General features: G+C 39.4%; 2 protein-coding genes across 2 annotated transcripts in view; one reads left to right on the forward strand and one right to left on the reverse strand.

Moving 5' to 3' along the window:
• Positions 1-243: 243 nt before the first annotated feature.
• ccnh (cyclin H) lies at positions 244-8,090 on the forward strand. The gene is made up of 10 exons (XM_073465831.1): positions 244-335; positions 464-588; positions 682-804; positions 899-972; positions 2,694-2,907; positions 3,027-3,190; positions 3,987-4,057; positions 4,188-4,290; positions 7,686-7,749; positions 7,840-8,090. The coding sequence occupies exons 2-10, from the start codon at positions 472-474 to the stop codon at positions 7,864-7,866; spliced, it is 957 nt and encodes a 318-aa protein (XP_073321932.1). The 5' UTR covers positions 244-335; positions 464-471; the 3' UTR covers positions 7,867-8,090.
• A 358-nt stretch (positions 8,091-8,448) lies between these two features.
• The window catches only part of rasa1a (RAS p21 protein activator (GTPase activating protein) 1a), a 28,841-nt gene continuing 16,401 nt past the window's right edge, over positions 8,449-20,888 (reverse strand). The window contains exons 3-25 of the mRNA XM_073465830.1: positions 20,377-20,512; positions 17,369-17,439; positions 16,560-16,677; positions 16,339-16,370; positions 15,263-15,315; positions 14,940-15,090; positions 14,737-14,815; positions 14,219-14,342; positions 13,968-14,124; positions 13,711-13,798; positions 13,427-13,507; positions 12,087-12,244; positions 11,893-11,969; positions 11,594-11,766; positions 11,354-11,513; positions 10,967-11,109; positions 10,722-10,837; positions 10,502-10,588; positions 10,304-10,371; positions 10,123-10,211; positions 9,907-9,984; positions 9,334-9,468; positions 8,449-9,237 (exon numbers count right to left, since the gene is read on the reverse strand). Of these exons, the coding sequence (XP_073321931.1) occupies positions 9,154-9,237; positions 9,334-9,468; positions 9,907-9,984; positions 10,123-10,211; positions 10,304-10,371; positions 10,502-10,588; positions 10,722-10,837; positions 10,967-11,109; positions 11,354-11,513; positions 11,594-11,766; positions 11,893-11,969; positions 12,087-12,244; positions 13,427-13,507; positions 13,711-13,798; positions 13,968-14,124; positions 14,219-14,342; positions 14,737-14,815; positions 14,940-15,090; positions 15,263-15,315; positions 16,339-16,370; positions 16,560-16,677; positions 17,369-17,439; positions 20,377-20,512 (2,458 nt within the window). The 3' untranslated portion in view covers positions 8,449-9,153. The remainder of the gene's footprint in view (positions 9,238-9,333; positions 9,469-9,906; positions 9,985-10,122; positions 10,212-10,303; positions 10,372-10,501; positions 10,589-10,721; positions 10,838-10,966; positions 11,110-11,353; positions 11,514-11,593; positions 11,767-11,892; positions 11,970-12,086; positions 12,245-13,426; positions 13,508-13,710; positions 13,799-13,967; positions 14,125-14,218; positions 14,343-14,736; positions 14,816-14,939; positions 15,091-15,262; positions 15,316-16,338; positions 16,371-16,559; positions 16,678-17,368; positions 17,440-20,376; positions 20,513-20,888) is intronic.

The following is a 20,888-nucleotide window of genomic DNA, read 5'->3' on the forward strand; positions in this document are numbered from 1 at the left end:
TAATGTAAACATTGTTTAATATGAGCAGGCAGCTCCAACAGGCTCGGCCTAAGAGTTTGGAGTTGTTGCTCAGTGCATTTTTCTTTCGCGCGCTGTGTCCTAAATTACGGTAATAGTGCGTCATCAACAGGGGACGATGCTAACGTAAAAGAGTGGCGACGCGGATAATTTGTATTCTTAGCTGGTGTTTGTACTTCTAGGGAATATTTTTTGAAGTTTCACGACTAACCAAATAGTCTTCATCCTTCACAGCTACATGCTGCCTCACTACATGGTCGTCGTCGTCAACGTTATCCGGTTTTGAATGGACTATCGTACATTTAGACATAAATAAGGTAAGTTAATTGATGCTAGCGCAAACCTGTCAAACTGTGAGCAGCAGGCTAACTTTTCCTGTTTGCCACTGTTGTTTTATTTCGCCTTTTGGGACACTTTTCCTCTATTTTTTTTATTTTTCTTTCAGACGCCGTCATGTTCCACAACAGCTCACACAGAAAATACTGGATATTTAGAAGCGAAGAGGAACTGGAGCACATGAGATACAAGGCTAATCAGAAATTCCGTAACAAGATACAAGAAAGTGGGAAGGTGAGTGTTTAAATAAAGACAATAACAAATGAAAACAAAATGTCTTTAAGTGATATTTAAGCTCACTTCCACCTGTCTGTGTGTCTTAATGAGCCCGGGGTGAGTGAGTCCTCGTTCCTGGAGCGTCATGAGGAAGACGTAATATTCAGACACTATGAGAGGAGGATGCTGGACTTCTGCAATGCCTTCAAACCGGTCATGCCCAAGTCTGTTGTGGTATGTGTGCGCTTTCTTTCCACCTGTGTGAGAACAACATGACTTTGCTGCCTGTAGATAACTGAATCACGTGTGTCTCATCTCATCTGTGCAGGGTACAGCCCTCATGTTCTTCAGAAGGTTCTACACGAACAACTCTGTCATGGAGTACCACCCCAGGATTATCATGTGAGTAGCATTGATCATGGTAAGAAATGAGCAGGGATGGACATTATTTAGTAGGAAAGTATAATCTGCCCTAGCTGCAGGTAAAAGTGATTGGTGTAACTAGAGATGCACATCTTAAGCAATTTCTTTCATTGATAGTCGGCTGCCTTAACAATCGTTTATAGGTTAATCATTAATGATATAGGAAATAGATTGGATGTTTTTCTATCAGAAAACTGTTTTAGCTGCTGACGTGATCGACGTTCGTTCAGAGTAAGCTTCATTAGCCGTTAAAAAACAAGTAAACACCAAGTTACTTTAATGATAAGCTAAATAACACAAACATTTTTTATTACATTTTTACGATGTCATAATGTCAGCTTGTATAGAATGTCTTTTTTTAAATGATTTGTAGGTAAACACATTTTCTCATACCAGTATTGGCTTTAATTTTGTCAAACAAGGTACAATTTAAATGTATTTATCAATATTATTAACAGGAGTTTCAAAAACGAGGTTTGAGTCATTTTCTACTACATTCACAGAAAAAACAAAATCTATTTTATAAAATGGAGTGTAAAGGATGAATTGAGGAGTCTCTTGGCCTCAGGAAAGAAGCTGCTCTGTAGTCTGGGTGTCGTCTTTCAGTATCCTTTAGGCTCTGCGCAGACATCCTACTTGACCCATATCACTGATGCTCTGTCGATGGGTACTATTGATGATCTGGGCGGTTTTAATCACCCACTGTAGAGTCTTCCTATCCTGGGCTGTGCACGAACCGTGCCAGATTATGATGTTTCCAGTCAGGGTGGTTTCTGTAGCTCCTCTGTAAAAGTTGTACAGAATTTGGCTATATATGTTTGTTTTTGGAAAGTATTTGTAATTAGCAACAAGATACTTTTTGATGTATGTGTGCCCATCTCTGATTGTCGGTTAATACATTTTTAATATGTGAAATTCTTTACAGGATTAATCAATTTATTATTAATAATTAACATCCCAAGGAGTAACATTGAATTGAAACATGGATTAATTACTTGCTTTAATTCGTAATTTCTAGCAGATAAATCAGCTTTTCAACCGATTATTCACCCTATTGTTAGTGTTTTGAGCTTTTGGTTTGGTTTTAGTTTGAAATGGTGTGTATAGATGATGTGCAAGTTCCCAGTACTTTATCAGATCCTCTCAGTTTTATCCTAGTTCAATACCTCTAAATCACTGCCCACATCTACACATTGACTTATATAGAATGCACAAATGAACAAAATGAAAAACAATGGCAATGCAGTGTGATAAGCAGGCAAGTAGGATTGAGCAATATTGGGGAAAAAGTGCTAATATACTGTGATATGTTTTACAACATTTTCAAGTCTTTTATTTATTGATTGATTTATTTTGCCACATATGTTGTATGTGACTTTCAGCCCAAGTTAAGTAGCTCCATTTTGGAAAATGCTTTAGTGTTGATGTAAGTAAATGTATGTCAGATTGATGAATAACATTTGACACTGAGTCAACATGACACTGTTTTATTCACTTCATACTTGGCCATCAGCCTCATCTCAGTGTTGAATAAAGTATTAAACATGTTTCTTTCTATGGCTAAAGAAAACTACTGTTCTTAGGAATTGTTAAATGTAGTGTTTAGAAAGGATTAAAATTGACTTTTATCCTTTTGCAATCCAACTTAAGGAATATAAAAGGTCTATACAGCCTTTTTTAAACTTACCTCCCTGTTTCAGGCTGACGTGTGCATACCTGTCCTGTAAAGTGGAGGAGTTTAACGTGTCCTGCACCCAGTTTGTGGGCAACCTCCTGCAGGAGAGCCCAGCAGGGCAGGAGAGGGTTCTGGAGCAGATCCTGGAGTTTGAGCTGCTGCTGATTCAACAACTCAACTTTCACCTGGTCGTCCACAATCCCTACAGACCCATGGAGGGCTTGCTCATCGACCTCAAGGTAGGTGGACTCCTGGAGAGCTTTCACTGCTTCTCAAGTACTCATAAATTCATTTAATAGTTCAGATTGTTTGTCCTGTTTCAATGAATTGTTGGATTAACATAAATGTCATCCCTCAGACTAGATACCCTACGCTGGAGAATCCAGAGACCCTGAGGAAGAGTGCTGATGACTTTCTGACTCAGGCAGCCATGACAGACGCAGGACTGCTGTTTCCTCCCTCTCAGATTGCTCTGACAGCTATTCTGAACAGCGCCTCAAGAGCTGGCCTCAGCATAGAGAGGTGAGTCAAAAGGCGTGCTCAGGTTAAAATAACGAGCAGTGCTAAATTTAAGTTATTGATAGGGCTGGGCATAAAACATTAAAATAATCTTGCAATATTTATAGGTTACATTTTGATACACAGTATATATCTCCATATTTTCACTAACTAACTAACTTTACCATAATGCAGCCTTTAAAACCAGGAAAGGACTAAACTTATGTTATATCACGATAAAACAATATATAGTCCTTCATAATGATGACGATATAATATGGTATATTGTCCAGCTCTGCTCAGTAATAATAAATAATTTTGTTCTATAATTGATGAGAATTTGTAACTTCCTTTGATTGGTGAAACAGTTTCAATAACATTTTGTTAATAAGTTTCATTTTAATTGTATTCAATATCACTAATTGCAAACACATTGAGATAAGTTACTAATCAGGATGTATGATGCTAAGTACCGATGGTGTATATAATGTTTTTGGTGTATTTCGATGGATTTGTCCCAGGAAATGCAAAACACCGAAGTTCTCATAGTGTTACGTATTATAAACAGATTATATAGTAGTATATATCTGTGTTTAAAACCTGTTTATAGGTAATATGTATATTTATTTATAAACAGTGCATGTATGAAAAGGCAACTGATTCTGAGAAAACTGACTGACCATCTTTCATTCATACGTTTGTGTAGTAATTAAAGGGAAATGTTCCAGAATAAAGCAGAAACCTTTAACTGAAAATTCCCCAAAGTGAAAGTTTCTATTTTGTGTGTTAATTGACACCTTCTTGTTTGTTGTTTCAATAGTTACCTGACTGAATGTCTGGGACTGAAAGGGGACAAAGAGACTCTCTCAAAGATGTACGACTCGATGAGACGTGAGTAAACTGCACCTCCCTTTTGACACCACAAGATGGTGACATTGAGCTGTCCTGAGCTTCACTGTAGTATGATACACAGAACACGTCTTTTCTGAGATTTAAGGAAATGTTTCCTCTGTTCATCCAGGGATGAAAACCCTCCTAAAGAAGTATGAACTTCCCAAAGCGGAGGAGGTGAATGTTTACAAACAGAAGCTGGAGAGGATTCATGCGGAGTTAGCTTCAAGCAAGTAAGGAGAAAGTGACCTGCTTGTGTTTTATACAGGATACCTAAAAGGTTTTCCAACAAGCAGAGTGTTGGGGATAAATAGCAATAACAAACATTTCATAGAGACGAGTGTATATAAAGCAGATCTGCCAGTTTGTCTGCAGTTTAGTTCATACATTTCATCTCATCTCATTTTCTTGACCGCTTTATCCATGAGGGTTGTGGGGATGTTGCCGCTTTATCCCCCCCCTTTCAGGGGGTGGGGGTTACTGGAGCCAATCCCAGTTTTCATATGGGCGGAGGCCAGGGTCCAGTCGCCAGCTCGTTGCAGGGCCCTTTCTGACGGCAGAGGCTGCCACACAAGCGTCAGGAGCAATTTCGGGGTTCAGTATCTTGCTCAAGGATACTTCGGCATGTAGCTTGGTTCTGCCCAGGGGAGCCGGGGTTCGAACCAGCGACCTTCTGGTTGCTGGTCACCTGCTCTACCCACTGAGCTATAGCCGCCCCTAAAGTGTAGTTCATACACTTTACTGATAAACCACAGGCCTGTAGGGTAACATTAGGCTTCATGATCAAAGTTTTTTTTTTTATCATGTGGACACTTCCGTTCATATTCTCGTGCTAATTCACTCGTCCACATGAGTGCTAATTGCATAATACTTTTATTTTTCAATCAGTTGGTGTTTTTTTTTTTTATAATGCCTCATTTCAGGGGGTGCTGCAGCCCCCTCAGCACCCCTACTTCCTGCATCCATGACTAGAGTAGTGTAATTTTAGGCACAAGTTTAGTTTCAACATTTAACTGGAAGAGCACTCAGTAGATCGCATACCTGCGCCAAGGGCCCAACAGCCCCCTTTAATTCAGTCATGCTAATCTAATGTCATTGAAAACATATTTAAACCCTCTAGATCTGGATTTTTACTTGGATCTGCATCGAGTTTAACTCACTCATAGATACCAGCCACCTAAATACAGCTATTTTTCATTAAGATTCATGAATTATTCCCTAAGAAATGTATGAAACTTACTGTAGTGTAGTACATTGGTACTGCTACGTGTATGCTTTTGTAATCACAGATTCTATCCCCCACACCAAAGTAAGCAACTCAAGTTTTCCATTGCCATACGTAGTAACAGTTTTATTTTAGCCAGGTTGTCGTATCTAAGATGCAAAAAGGTTCAAGGTTCAGTTTCAGGTAGAAAAATAAAAAGGAACACATCATCAGCTGTATGAAATACAGAAAGGAAGTACAACAGCACGCCACATTCCTACCTACATCATCCATACCATGTAGCACAGCTGATATTGGTATTGCTGATGAGGAGACTTTCAGGCTCATTCGTCATCATCTCTCTGTTGCCGGTCGTCTGTTTAACACTTGGTGAGGTTGGTGAGGTCCGTGGTATCTTAAGTGCAACTACAGTAAACAGTTTGGTAAACTCTTGAGCTATGACAGGCACAGATTCAGACTTTGCAGCGGCTTGAATCATCAGGAGGCACATGAGGCCCACCTTTACGACTATGACTTTGAAGTTGATAAATCTGTGCATGACATGACTTTTCAGGATGGATCTATATGGAAAAAACAGTCAGTGCAGAGGTGTGCTGAGGGAGAGAAAGAGAAGACTGCAAATGCACGAAAGCTTTCGTTCACACCCCCGAGGCTAAGAGGGAGTTCAGGTGATGTTTGTTAGAGCAGCATATATGTAGGCCCACACACTATAGCAGGATCCATTCAGGGTTAACACATGCACAGGACAGGATACAGATATCTCCTACAAAACTTAGACTATCTCTCAGCTCTGTTCGGCTATAATCATACACAAACACCTTTTACTGCTATACAAGCCTAAGTATATAACATCAACAAACAAAGCAGCGTATAAAAAATGTAACAAGTGGTGTCAGTGCTGCGTGGTAGTTCATACACAGACGGTGGAAGTTGTCGGTGGTTTGAAGGAAGAGCTTGTCATGAATCAGGTGACAGTGCGGGCAGGCGGATGCGGTGTAGAAAGGGAGTTAAGGCTTGTGTCATCTTGGAGAGAGGTGCTATGTTTGAATTCCCTGATGACGGCAGAAATCGCTACTTCAATGCTTTGGACGGCCTCCCCTACAGTAATCCTCGCAAGTTTTGTCCAAGGAAAGCAGTGATCAGGGTGCCACGTTTGTCTGGTTCAATCACAACCCCATTCAGTCCGACGTCTGAGGGGAGTGGCAGGCATACCAGGATTAAAGAGGTTCAGACACTTATGTAGCTGACTGTATCTCAGGTCCATCTTCATAGAAATCATCTCTTCAAAGGTCTCATGTGACAAGGCTTCTTGTCAAACTTGAATCAGTTCAACACACTGTCTGTAGCATTTTGGGAAGGGCTTTGGAAGGACAGTATTCAGATATGCAGCAAGTGGTTTCCCATGGAGAACAGCCATATTGCATTTGAACTGCCAGGAATCTAGGCCACATGCTTATAAATACAAACTGACTTGAGTCTTCGGTCGCGCACCTCACGGGATGAGGCCTGACTTTGGCTGCCTGGCGGGCTGTGTGGTCTGACTGCCACACTTTGATTCTCAGGTGGGAATCTGTAAAACTCACATTACCTGGATGGCAGCAGCCAGTGACATGATGGTGCACTCTGTCCTGTAAGATAAAGTGGACATGTTTGTGAAAAGCACAAGCTCTGACAATCATCTGATGTGGCTTTATATTAAAACGCTTACAACCGCGATTCCTTAAGAGTTGGGACGCTGTGTAAAACATTTTAAAAAACAGAATGCGGTCATTTGCAAATGAACTGTTTACTAACAGCAAGTGTTACCAAGCCTTTCCCCATCCTGTCTAATGAACGACTGAGCCTTTCATATCCAATCATGACACTATCATCTGTTTCCAGTCAACTTATTTACCTGTGGAATGTTCCAAACAGGTATTTTGAAAGCATTCCACAACTTTCCCAGTCTTTTATTGGCGCTCTGTGTGTGGTTGCTCGCATCAAATTCAAAATATAAACATGAACAAAAATAAATAATTAAGCTGATGAGGTAAATCAGTTGTTTTCAATTGAGTATATGTCAGAAAAGATAAGCAAATTATCACAGTTTTCTGTCAAACACAGCGAACCAACTTTTTGGAAGCGGTTGTACTAATTGACTGAAAATTAAATGTATGAAACTACAACTACTGATGGTGATCATGAAGGCGTAGAGGAAACTAGATGTCACATTCTTCACCTAAATGAGTGTTGGAAATGGACTTGGAGGGGTTGGTCACAAACATGTATGAACGTAGTTCACCAACAGATATGGCTTGCAAAGATTAACTCTGATCATGAAATATTAACAAAAGCAACTATGAACTTGCTGTTCTTTTATGTGTTAACTTAACGGCTCACGGTAAAATATTTCTTGTATTGCAGCAAACGAAAGAGAGGATATGAAGAAGATGGTCATGTATCAAAGGAACCACGTATGACGGAAGAGGTAGGATAATATTTTGTGTTAAAGGTAAACTTAGTTAAGCTGCATATTTCTTGTACAATCCTTCTGAAATTAACTTTTTTCTTATTGCAGGAATGGACTGATGAAGACCTGATATGAGCATTCAAACAAAGTTTTAGTTATTATACCACTTAATTCCAATGTTGAGCCATTGAGGTTATACGACCATACCTATAGAAAATACGATGGAGCGGCATAAACAGTTAACAGTGAGGTTACCTAACAGTTGCATAAATGTACATGTTATATTAATTTTCTACAAGATACAGTAGAAACTTGGGTTTAACTTTGTTCTGCAGCAAGAATAAAGATATTTTTCTACATTTTGTGTGTTAATGTTTCTGCAGATAAGAAAAAAAAACAATAATCTTTCCACATAACCAAGCCACTTGATACTTTGTCCACACGTTTCTCCATCTTTGTCAGGGGACAATAAACGACTCCATAATCTACTTTACAAAAACTGTTTAATAAGTGCATGCATGTCTGATACAGTCTGTACTATTCAAAAAATTTACTGCTGTAAACACTTTCATTTTACTTGGTTTCTCTGATTATGTGTCTTGTCTTGCATTGAGAAGTTTCAGAAAAAGATCTAAACCAAATAATCAAAAAAATAGCTGATACAATCGGAGGAAAAAAAAAATTCAGCTCATCTCACTTATATACTCATGATTCCAGCAAGAGAATTTATTCTTAATATAAAATAACCATACTTTTCAGAAAGACTTTGTTCCAATCTAGAAAACAAAGAAAGAAAAAAAAAAAAAAAGAACAAATAGACAGAAATGCTAGTTTCAGCACTTTGCGGATATTGTCACAACCTTAAAATAAATCGGTCAATTACAGTATAAAAAGCATTATCGCTCATAATCCAGTTACAAGAAAGGGGGACTGAGAACTAGCTTCTTCATGTCAGTTTCCTCATATTAAACAGGATTTGGGGGGGAGGGGTACACTTTGGCAACCTGTGCTATCAAAACACATAGTGGGTACATAGAAACCACTTTTGAAATCTGAATATTTGGCCCTCATGAAGAAGGGAATGAAATGTACCCAAGTCAGACTCATGAACAGTTTATGAGGGAAAATATTGTTTCCTGTGCATACAGCTGTCAGTCACTGGTGCGAGTTTTTTTATTTATTTATTTGTTTTTAAGTACTGCGTCGGTTGTTGTACTCAGCTGCTGTTGTTGCATAGCTCTCTTGTGGTGAACGGGACAAGATGGCAGGTGGGTGGGGATGAGCGGGACTATTGGAGGAGGACATGATGGAGGGGTTGCCATGGTGATGAGGGTAGAACATGCTCAGTCTCCTCTGTGCTGCACTCCCGTGGAGGAGACTTGTGGCGGGATGGGAAGATGGGAGGAGAGGAGGAGTGCAGTACTACCTGTTGCTGTTGGACATGGCATACTGAGCCTGCTTCTGCTGGAGGAGCTCTGTGATGGCCAGCAGCTTTTTCAACACATGCTGCAGAGAGGAAACAAGAATTAGATCAATCTTCTGAAAAGAGGACGGCATAAGTCGTGCCGCATGTGCACAGCTGTGACATGGTCAGCCTCTCACCTGCTGCGCTCCCCTCTCGTTGCTCAGCGTCCGGAGCTCGTCTGAGTGGGTGGCACAGACCTCATGCAGCGCAGCCAGGTCCCGCGACAGGTCTGTCCTAAAGTGCTCTGTGGCTTCTGGGAGGTCAGGGACATTCTGCACACACAGTGAAAGATTTCAAACCCTTTGAACTCTGCCAATGTATACCAGTGCCCACATTGGTATTTTTTCGTTATTTTAATGTCATTTCTTCTTCAAATGCATCATATCCTAAAATCTGTACAACTAAATCTGAAGGTCATGTATAAACATGAACAAAATATTTCTTAAAAATCCTGAAGTTATTTGAACGATGTGCATTTTTTAGCTTTTGACGCTGTGCAACACTTTAGCATACAACATGAAGCCTTAGCTTTTAGCTGCAAAAACAATGAATGCTCTGGCTGAATTCAAGGATGTTATTTTAGATCGACCTGGTCAGGATTATGAAAACAACGACCTCCAGCAACCAGTTTGGGGTCATTTTTCACAGGGTTGATAGAAGAATAAGAGACTTCTGGCAATTTGATCCAAAGCAAAGAATGTTCAACTCACTCCCAACTCATCCAGAAACATGATCATCCTATGTTTGTTGTTTTTGATGAAAGGGTTCACACCCTCCATATAGGGCTCCTGATTGAGGATAGAAAGAAACATTTGTTAAATGAGTATCATAACTTACAGCCGATTTAACAAATACCAACGCATGTACTGCCACTGTCAAAGTAATACTTCTACTGCATGCTATTGTTTCAAGAACATTATCCGTACCTTAGCACCGAATTCAACAAGGTTGGCCAGGTTCTGGACAGACTTAGCCACCAGTGTGAGGGTCCTGCCTGCTGCTGAAGATGGAGGGTCTGCGAGAACAGTTGTGGAGCAAAATACACACTGTAACGTGTCACATGAAAATCAGGAATTGTTTTTGTGTGCTTTTTAAATGGATGCTTACCCGCAATGATGTTGAACAATCTTGGGTTGAGAATGGCAGGACAGATCAGTCTTAGAAAGACAAAGCCACTGGAGGAAGAATTGATGAGTTGGAATGAATAAGAACAAACACCAATTAACATAACTAAGTTGTATAGACAAGATAAATATGCTGACAGATTGTTCACTCTGTCCAACATTGATTGCTTTGCTGTTTTACCTTACAACTCTTGTCCGCATGGTGGTGTTGGTGGGCCATTTCTGCTGCACAGACTTTTGCAAACAGCCATAGATGAACCTCAATGTCCTGGATTACATCACAGAGAGATGTTCATTTGAGTTTATTGAGTTTGAACAGCCTGTTTAATTGACCCCCCCCCCCACACACACACACAAAACAGGACAATACTGTGCACAAATATAAGTGTGTTGGTTCTTACGGTGGTAGGATCTCAGCAGCCATGAAGATCTTCTCCACCAGTTCAGACAGGATGTTGAGCAGATGAGCAAGATTCAGGTTCACATCCTCATTCTTTTCCAGTTTGGAGGGGTTCAGCTTGGAGCGAGCAAAGATAAGGAGAGTCATATACAGGGATGGAAACAGGAAAAAAGGATCGGATGTGGAAAAAGATTTAAGGTTTGCATCGTTGTGTGTAAGAGATAAAAACCCGTTGTAGGCCTTTACCTCGCAGGACTGTTTGCTCTCCATGATCTTGAGGATTGTGTCTTTGAGAGCGTGGTGGACAAAGGGTGTGGCTGTGGCCTTCATGTACTGCTCCATCAGTGTGCTGGCCAGTGTCGTTGCTCTGAACAATGTTGTGGCCTCGTCTGGTTATAATGTACAAGCAAGGAAGGTTAGAAGTATATGGGCACAGATTTTTGAGCTGAAGCAACTCAACAGACAAACCAAAACAAGAAGCTGAACCCTGCTAAAGACTCCAAAATGAATCATTTGAATCAAAATGTATATATTGTGGGTTTCTGAGGTAAAAGCTGAGTCAACCCAGCAATTAAGCAAAGCTTTCCGTTTGATTTTACATCACGTTTCTGTTATTAGTGCTTGCTTTCTTACCCTCCATGTTAATCTCTCTGTCATTGAGTGTCCTGAGTAGAGGGGCTTCAGCCTTCTCGTGTCTGAAGATCCGCAGTAGTAGACTCGCCAATAAGGTGCGGTCCTGACCACACACGTGGGCCAGAGCGTAGATGACATGAAACTCTTTCTGCAAGATCATCTAAAGAGAACAGACAACAGTGATATAATTAAATGAATATCAGAGTATCACAGTTAAAACCACTTTTCTGTGGGACAGACCTCTTTGAACTCGCTGTACTCCTCTTCGGGCATGATCTTCTCCATGGAATATCGGGCACGTACACGTAAGGAGCCTGGCTCGATGCCCTTCAGAGGCACGTGGGAGCTGAGAGGGAACCACTCATCAATCATCTGGCCCTTTTGAAGACGGTTCAACTGGCAACGCATGAACACTGAGAGGGAGAGATTGAGCAGCGAGGTAGACAGATGTGAGTTGTGTCACAAAACAAAAAGACGTAAGGTAAATGCACAGACTTCTAGTGATTACATTGGTTTTAAAAATCTACAGAGGTACTTACAGATGTCACTTTCTTTGCTCTTTTTTGTTTTGTTGCTTAGGCTGATTTCAAATCTGTTGATTTCACTTGACAAGTCACTGAAACAACAGATAATACATTTTGTAATTCTGTAAACAAGTAGAGAAAATGTATGTGAGGAGGACAAAATAGAGAGGGAGAAAGAAGAGTGAAAAAATGGATCCAGACAGACTCACTCAAAGATGAACTCCTCAGTGAAGACGGGGTTCTGCCCGTCCCTGTGGTGCGTCTTCGCCACTTGGACACTGTTCAGGTAGATGTTGCAGTAGGGGCTGTTGAAATACTTCACTGGCAGTTTGTGGGCCTCCTCCACATACAGCACCAGGCTGCTCACCTGAGAGAGAAAAAAAAACATTAGCACATAAACAACACATTAAAAGATGGGTTTCAGTGAGTCATGGAAGCTCATGTTAAACTAAACAACAATCATATTTCCTCTCAGACTTTTCAATAATATATTGAAAACATTTAAGGAACAGAACACTACTAAGAAGGACAGCATGGGGTTGTTTTTTAAAACCACACTTGCTTTCTTCTACAGCATTTCTGATCATTACCACCCACTCCTGCAGAGATTCTGAGTATTCCTGTTTACAACACTTATAACACCTGTCATGTCCCACTGAGAAAATAAAGACAGCTAAGCAGGGTGCAAAATTAACTTTTTCATCCAAATAGCGAGTCAGTGTTCAAATTTTACCAGCCACTGAATACATTATCAGAATTTGGCTAGTGTCTGGTGCTAACGCTGTGCCCTTCACTTATGCTGCATTATTTAATACTGGGATTATTGATGTGTATTCCCTCTCAAGTCAGAACAACTCAGGAGGTTGGAGAAAATTTTGGTACACATGTGGCCGACTTGACATTATAGGATGCTGAAAAATGGTGGTTGGGTTGATGGTAAGAAACTTTGACTAAAGTCATGTATTGTATAGTCATTGTATCGTTTCCTTAGCTCTTCCTTGTCACTCAAACACTAGAAACAGCTGTCAACGTGTTGCTTAAATGCTCTAAGCGTTAAAGCGCAAAACAACGTATTTTTGGCGTCCACGTTTCTCTCACATTCTAACATGATGCACTTGAACACACCAAAGTTGGAAGAACAACATCCCAGTTGGGGAAATGGGACAAGTGTGGGGGTGTAATTATGCAGTAACAAGATTGGCTTGTCTTGACAATAGCAGTACACAGAGCTAGCCCAACATGTGTCAAGCCAGCCAGGATAAAAGATTATTTATTCTTTATTTTTTGTGTGTGTCTGTATTTTTAATTTAACACACACTGTTTCAGATATTGATCTTGGGACCCCTCACAAATTAATAAAAGTCTTTTTAATCATGTGGCCACCCTGTCACACTTCTGCTCACTTTTAATTAATTATATTCTTCAAATTTTGATTTTAAAAGCACTCACTGCTCGTGTTCTGACACCTGATACCTTTCTACATGGCTTGTCGATTATCAGCTGCTTTAATTTGTCTGCAATAACACACACCCACTGATGATGCACGCACCTGTCTAAGCCTCTTATTGGAGGTCGGCTGAGTGGTTTTCCTTAAGTTACTGCAGAAAGTTTGAAGGCATTTCATCCAATCCTGTAAATAAAGAATAATGTCAGAACATTTGGAAAACACAGTTGCTATGTTTTTGTTTTATAAATGATGAGCAGTTCACAGAGTTGCAAGTCATTTTGGAGACAGAGCACACAGTTAAAGTTTTCTGGACTCAATCTGGAAAACACAGCTGTGCGAGTGCATAGGACAGTTAGAAGTGACAGGGGTGTGCTGACTCTTATTACCTGTGCCTGCTCTGGGACCTCCCCCGCAAAGTAGAATATGTACTGTTCCTCGCTAAAGTGCTGGACAACAATCTGGAAACAGTTTGGCCTGAAAAAGTAAATAGAAGAGAAGATTTTTAAATTACTTTGTACTGTAATTTACATTATTTCAAAGAAAACTTGCATAACATCTAAGCAACGGATCCTTCAGAGCTGATCGACAGCACTTCCTGCCAACTTTACTAAATTATACCAAGAACAATGATTTCACATCTCACCTGCCAAACAGACTGTCATGCACACCATACACGGAGCACACGCTTAGGTCGATCAGCCCTTTGGGTTTGGTGGCTCTCTTCTCGCTCTCAAAGTAGATGAGCTGGGCGTCGTTCCCCTCCAGGATGAAGTAAAGGTTCTTCCATCGTTTGCCTTTGCCTGTAGGTGAGAGGAACCAATGAAAGGGCTTACTGATCTGATCACTGATCTCATCTTGAAGACTAAGATGATATTAATCAAACATGTTACATACCTTTGTTGAACAGGAGGTAGCCTTTCTTGACAATGTTTTTGTAGAAAGCATCTTTTGTTTTCCGTCTGATAGTGTTATAAATTTCTCTCCCATCCACTGTGTCAGAAAGAACCTGTTCCTGGTGCTACAGTAAATACAGAAACAAATCAAGAAACAAATCAAGCTATCACACAACTATAAAAAGGCAAAATCAATTCCATTGAGCACCAACTTACATTACAAAAAAACCTATAAATGAAGTATTATATCTGTTGCCCCAGAGAAATGTCTGAGATTTTTAAGAAAAACGAAAGGCAAGAAAGTGTCTGATGCAAAAACACTTTTTTTGAATAGTATTACAGTTCATTTTTTTCAATGACATCGATATTTGAATACTTTGCATGGCAGTAAGGGTAAGAGCTATGTGAGCATTTGAAGTCAAACAGTATCAAACCCCTTAAATTGTAAAATATCATCCATTTAAGTCCAAAATATCACTTCCTTCAGACTCATTAATGACAGTACAATTTTGTACCTACCTGCACTGAAACTGGCTCCTTCAGGTTGTAGCCCTCGACAATCTGCTCTTTCTTGTAATGGTCGATAATGTCATCAACGCTACCAGAGAGAGAGCAAACAAGATGCAGCACATCAGTAACTGCAAGTCAAAATACACAGTGGAGGCTAGCTCCATCTTTAAAAATGTTTTATTTTATTTTGATGCAACGACCGCCGAACATACCTGTTGTAGTACCTCCCCCCCATCATGTACTGATTGTTGGGGGTGGGGGAGATCTTAAACCTTTGGATGTTTTCATTGGTGCGAAAAAAGAGGGAATAATCCCCAGGTGTGTTGTCTGATGGTCGGACTAGAAAACTGCACACCTGGCCAACTAGCAAATGAGAGGGAGCAAGAAGAAAGACGGAGGTTTTAGTGCATGCTCAGCATTATATTTTGATAAATGGACTTTGATTTTCACAACTTATTTTTCTGACAAAAGAATGCCTGATAATGTCACAAGTGATTAATAACTTTCCCCTAATGAAAGGCAAAGAGGAATGTACCTGTCATCAGCAGGTTGTAGGCCTCTTGCTTGGTGATCTTTCCGTGATACCAGCTGTTTAGGAGATTGGAAGCAAGCAAAAGAAGATGGAGGTGCAGACAATAAAATTAGCTCAATCAACAAAATGTGAAACCTAATCCAATTACACCATCTCTGAAAACAGAAATAATAAATGAGTGACATTATCTGAATAAAATGACTATGTGATGTTTGCTAAATCAATTGCTAGCGTCTACAAATATATCAAATGTGTGTATTGTTCAAAAGTGCTAAGACAAAGAACAGCATAAATGTGACCATAATTTTATTTATAACTTCTATCCTCTCACAAGGGCCCGTGGGCAGTTTGCATGCTCAAGGTCTTTTTTTAAGTTGAGTCACTAAGTTAAAACTTAAAAACTTGAAGGACATGATAGGTGAGGAGAGAATAATGACTCATATATTGCAATACACAATGTGTTGTCATGCTATCCTGTTTGTTAAATCGAATAAAGAATATAATTTCCCTCTCAAGGACAAACCAACCTAGGTTGTGTGAATGGAGGCTGAACATCAGGGTGGATGTCATCCTGTAATGATATCTTGTCTACCACTTTTTATAAATGAAACTGTGTAATAAGTAACTGCATCATAGAGAAACATTGCTAATAAGAAAAGTATGCATGCAGACTTTTACATCCTGCTTTGAAATGTTCCCATTAATCAAATATTGGACACTAAAAACAACGTTTCCACCAAGCAGTCCATTAAAGTTCAGTTCAGTTCATTAAACATTACAGCGGATATATTTACATTTCCATCAGCAAAAGTTTTGAATAGTACCAAAAGAGCCACTTCCTGCCATCCTGTGTTTTCAGTACACCTCTGTTGAGGTACCTAGCAAATTAAACTGATACGAAAAGGTAGAGTAACCCCTAATCTTAACCCTACTGTACTGTCTGCAGTGGAAATGTGAAACAGATCTAGGGATAGGGTATATTCATTGAGGGTTATATACGAGTTTCAAGGGTACTATAGTGAAGGGATTTTGGTGAACACAAAGCTGAAGAAAAGCAAGTTCTGTAAATTACAACTTACACTTTTCCCTCATGTGGATCCTCTTCCCGTCCCTGAAAAATATCAGAAACAGAAATCTGTCAAGACACCCAACTCTAATGATCCAATAACTGCAAAAATTGGGGTGTCTATAGACTACTGTATATTGATACACTTTCTCACAAGTTTACTGTGAAGATGTCCATAAAAATTTTGACTTTACTCCATATAACTTTCAAAAGAATATATAGTATATCACTTACCACCTCCTCCACCAGATCCTCCACAATGAGGCCCTGCTCCTCTGTGCGAACGTTGGTCACCCACATCCAGCCATCATCCAGTTCATTGTGAACAATAAACATGTCCCCTTTCAGGAAGCTGAAGATATACGCACAATGGAAGTTAAGATAAAGGGATAATATTAAGACAGTATGTATACAACACTATTGCTCTGTGAAGGCATTGTCATCTTGATAATATGAAGGTAATCTTGCCGTCAACGGATCTGTAATTTCAATTTTCCAGCTGAAGAATCTGTCATGTGTCTATTTATTTTGTTTCTATTGCAATACCAAAGCATTGCCAGCAGGTGTCCCTCTGACTCATAACATTTGGAGTGAATATTACATGTCTATCTTCTTTAGTTAAGCCCGTGGCTCGCTGGCAGACTCAGGGTTGAGGCTGACTTCAGACAGATGTTTATCAGATTTGGGAAATCAGGAAGAGCTGGGATCATCAGTAACTGTGCCTACTGCAGCTTAATGACACAGACAAGACTGTTTTTCATTAACAAGTCAGATGATGTGCTTTCCAGGCTGCTGTGAGGGGAAGAGCTTGCCTGTGACATGCCAAAGAAATCAAAGGGAAACTAGGCTTCTCCTTGGAAGCAACACAGTCAAATGCTACATTTTCAAGTCGAGGAAATCATCAGTGCTCGTCTGTGTCTCAAGGATTATGCATCAATCTTCTGAGAGTACTTTTAAGAATGCAACTAGTGGGATATGAAGACGTGATTCTATAGGTATAAGACAAGAAAAGCCTATTTCTACAGATATATACAAATACTCACCTGATCTCATCAGTATCTGGCACTTTGGTGTATGGAAGTATGGCCCTGACTCTCCTCCTGTCTTCTACAGGCTGTGGAAACATTCACACCCAAGAATATAACTCTCACTTGTAACCTTGACCTTCCAAAATCACATCCATGTTAAGTCCCCCTATTATTAAAAAAAATGAAGTACTGTACTATACCTCCCTCTGGGAGCTACCACACTCAGCTTAAAAAAATGGTAATTAGCATTAGGTTGAGCTTTGCCTTACACTGAATTTTGTCCGAATACAAAAGAAAAACGTGAAAACCAAGACTTGAAAAATACTCTCTTGTACAGTGAGCATGAGGCTAAATAAAGGAATCAAGGTTTACTTCAAGTTTACTCAAAAAAGGAATATTTTTCCACTCATCTTTCAACCATGAAATATGTCATCAGGCTTAAGTATTTTTACTGAACAACATTTATGGAGATAAGGTTCAATTTGGTATACCTTACTGATAACTATCAGAGTATTTGCATGCATTAGGCATATTTAAAAGGCTTAAGATTCAGTTTTGCTAGATCTAAAAGGACAGTTCTTCTCTATTCTATTTAAAAAGAGACGCTTAATCTGCTTTGTCATGGTAATCCATTCCTGAAAACAAGAACTTGTCAATCACATTTTGATCAAAATGTTACTATCATAATATACAGATGTCTATTTTCAAAAAAGAAAACCACATTAATGACAAGCCACATGCAGGGTTTCCTCTACATGTAATTGATTGTGGCGCACCGCCACGGCAAAATAAAAGCCGCCACACCTTCAGAATAATGTTTTTTTGGTTTTTGTTTTTTTTACCTTGTTTTTATGTTGTTTTATGTTTATGTTAATGTTAACTATTGTATGAAATGTGAATTTTGGCACAAAACATGGTGTTTTTCATGAAATGTGACGTTACGCTGCAAATACCCTTATTTTGAAAAACCAACACTGGAGTCACCACCTGCCTGTCTGGCTGCGGCGTGCGAAAGAAGAGAAGAGAGTAGAGACGACAGTCCGACGTGGAGTGAGAGAAAAGGGTGAAAGGTTATATTTGATACAGTTTTGTTCAAACCCGTGAAAACGACCCTAATGTTATAGATGGATTAGGCTACAGAAAAAATCCTGAGTCGGGATCAGTGTTGCCACAGTTACCTTGAAAAAAGTAATCTGATTATTCCTTTAAAAAGTAACTTAGTTACTTTACTGATTACTTGTTTTTAAAAGTAACTAAGTTAGATTACAAGTTACTTTCGAGTCAACCGCGTTTAGGCATTTCCTCTACAACATACCGCCCGACCAACTTCTTCAACTCTCCCTCACTTACTTGTTTTGCACCGAAGTCCAGCTTTTGTTGTTTGGGAGGTGGGCTCGCAGCTCTCCGCTTAACACCACCTGGTGGGACTTGCTCTGTAAACTTAACTGTGCCGTGCTGCAACTCCAAATGTTTCTTCAAATTTGACGTTGTGTTTTTGAAGCTTGACAGTACTTTGTCGCCAGCACAGAGTGTACAACGAACCTTAATATTCTCATCTTTAGCTGACACGAACTCAAAATAATGACTGTATTTCCAGCTCGAAAACGCGCATCTCTCACCTCCCTCCATTGTTGATGTGTTTGTGTTGCTGTGTGGTGTTACACGTGAGTTGTCCTCATGCTGAAAACGTGACTTGTCGCATACGTGACATCGCTCCCCGAGACGCAAGAAGAAAGCAAAAATATATATTTTTACTAAGGAAAATGACAAAAATAATAGTAACGCATGGTGACTTGAATAAGTAACTTTAATATGATTACTGGTTTGGAACGCGTTAGATTACTCGTTACTGAAAAAAGTGGTCAGATTAGAGTAACGCGTTACTAAGACGTCCAGCATCACTGGTCAGGATAAATGTGTTATTGATTGGTTAATACAGGATATGCATTATTTCTATCATTATTTCAGAGAGATTCTTATTTTTATTTTATTTTTGTACCATTGACACTCGTTAAAGAGAGATTACTTTAGGCCTAATAAAACATGTCGAGTCTTTGGTTATACAGTAGAGAGAGATATTATTTTGTTGTAGATTAATTTTTAAATGTAAAACTTAATTTTCTATTGATAGAGGAAACCCGTTACGTTTCAGATACACTTTTTGAACAGCACGACATAACGTTAGCTTAGGTAATGCCCAGGTAATTTTCTGCCATGACTCTTTTCTGGTTACATTTTCAGATGAGTATATTAAACTATTTTCAAAAGAAGAGAAAGGTTCCAGAGGAAGAGAGTCAGGTAACGTTACATAAAGGAGATGTTATTCCCTCAAGTCAATAGAAATGATAATGATGTGTACCTTGATAAGTGTAATATTTAAATATTCCTAACATTTCAGTATAGACTAGTTTAGTTATTTAACTTTGAAATATATCTTTAATTTGTTGTTGTTGTGTTTGTTGTTTTGGCCTAGTGACACTGCAAGATCCTATTTTCAATTATTATTTTCAATTTATGTACCGGAAGCCCTATAGTAAATAATGTATTTAGAAAAACATTCAGTTTGAAATAGTCATAATTTCACATTTCAAAATTCATGTTGTCGTCGTCGTCGTCACCCCCCCTCTTCCACCCGGGCAGACCTCCCCCACGGTTTAAAAAAATCCTGGAGGAAACCCTGACATGCCAGTCACAACCCAGTCAAGCCAACAGAAATGCCTAAACAAAATGTTTATTATATAATGTACAGTCTTTAAAATTAAGCAGAATATGTTATATTACACAACTTCCATTGTGAGACCATTATCCTTCTGGGAGTACCTCATATTTAGACAAGGTGTATTTCACAAAGCTTACTTTGAAAGACAACTACAAGGGGAAATGTGCAAATATCAAGTAATGGCATGGCACACAAGCAATGGAAAGAGTTGAGAATAATGTAAAAATGTAGGGGAATTGACCTTTAAAACATAGGGGGGGTTTTTCTATCTATTGTATACTCTCGAACATGCTGTCAGTCTTACCTCTGGGGGGGCCACAGGTGATAGCAGTTTCTCTCCTTTTAGCAGGCAAGACACATAGCTGTAGTAACCAATAAGGTCTGATAGAGAAGAGAAACGCCGCCCACCGATGTAATAGTCCCCACACATGGCGATTATCCTGTTGAGAGAAAACACAACAATGATAAAAAACAACACAGTTACTTTTAAATACAAGTTAATTGTTGTGCAGTTAAGTTAAGTAATGTAAGACTTAAGTATACCATCATCCTTAAATGTCAGAAAATATTAAATGTCTACTAGTGTTGTAAAGGTACAGGTATGCGTCACGGTGAGTTTCATGCACTCATGTGAAAAATGCTTTACAGTATGTGAGTGGAAAAACGTTGAACATGATAATGCATATTAGAAGGCATCACCCAGATGTGCCAGTCAGTATCAAGTCCAACAACATATCCCTGCTGTTTTTAAGCAGCCTCTAGATGTGACAGTAGACAAGGCCAACGACGTTAGATCTATTTCGCCTTTTGTTTGAT

The sequence above is a fragment of the Pagrus major genome, chromosome 5 (assembly GCF_040436345.1).
Source record: "Pagrus major chromosome 5, Pma_NU_1.0".
NCBI classification, from domain to species: domain Eukaryota; kingdom Metazoa; phylum Chordata; class Actinopteri; order Spariformes; family Sparidae; genus Pagrus; species Pagrus major.

Coding starts and splice junctions, on each gene's coding strand:
- ccnh (XM_073465831.1), top strand. CDS start 472: ATGTTCCACAACAGCTCACACAGAAAATACTGGATATTTAGAAGCGAA. Junction 805..898: donor TCATGCCCAAGTCTGTTGTG/GTATGTGTGCGC, acceptor TCATCTGTGCAG/GGTACAGCCCTCATGTTCTT. Junction 7,750..7,839: donor AACCACGTATGACGGAAGAG/GTAGGATAATAT, acceptor TTCTTATTGCAG/GAATGGACTGATGAAGACCT.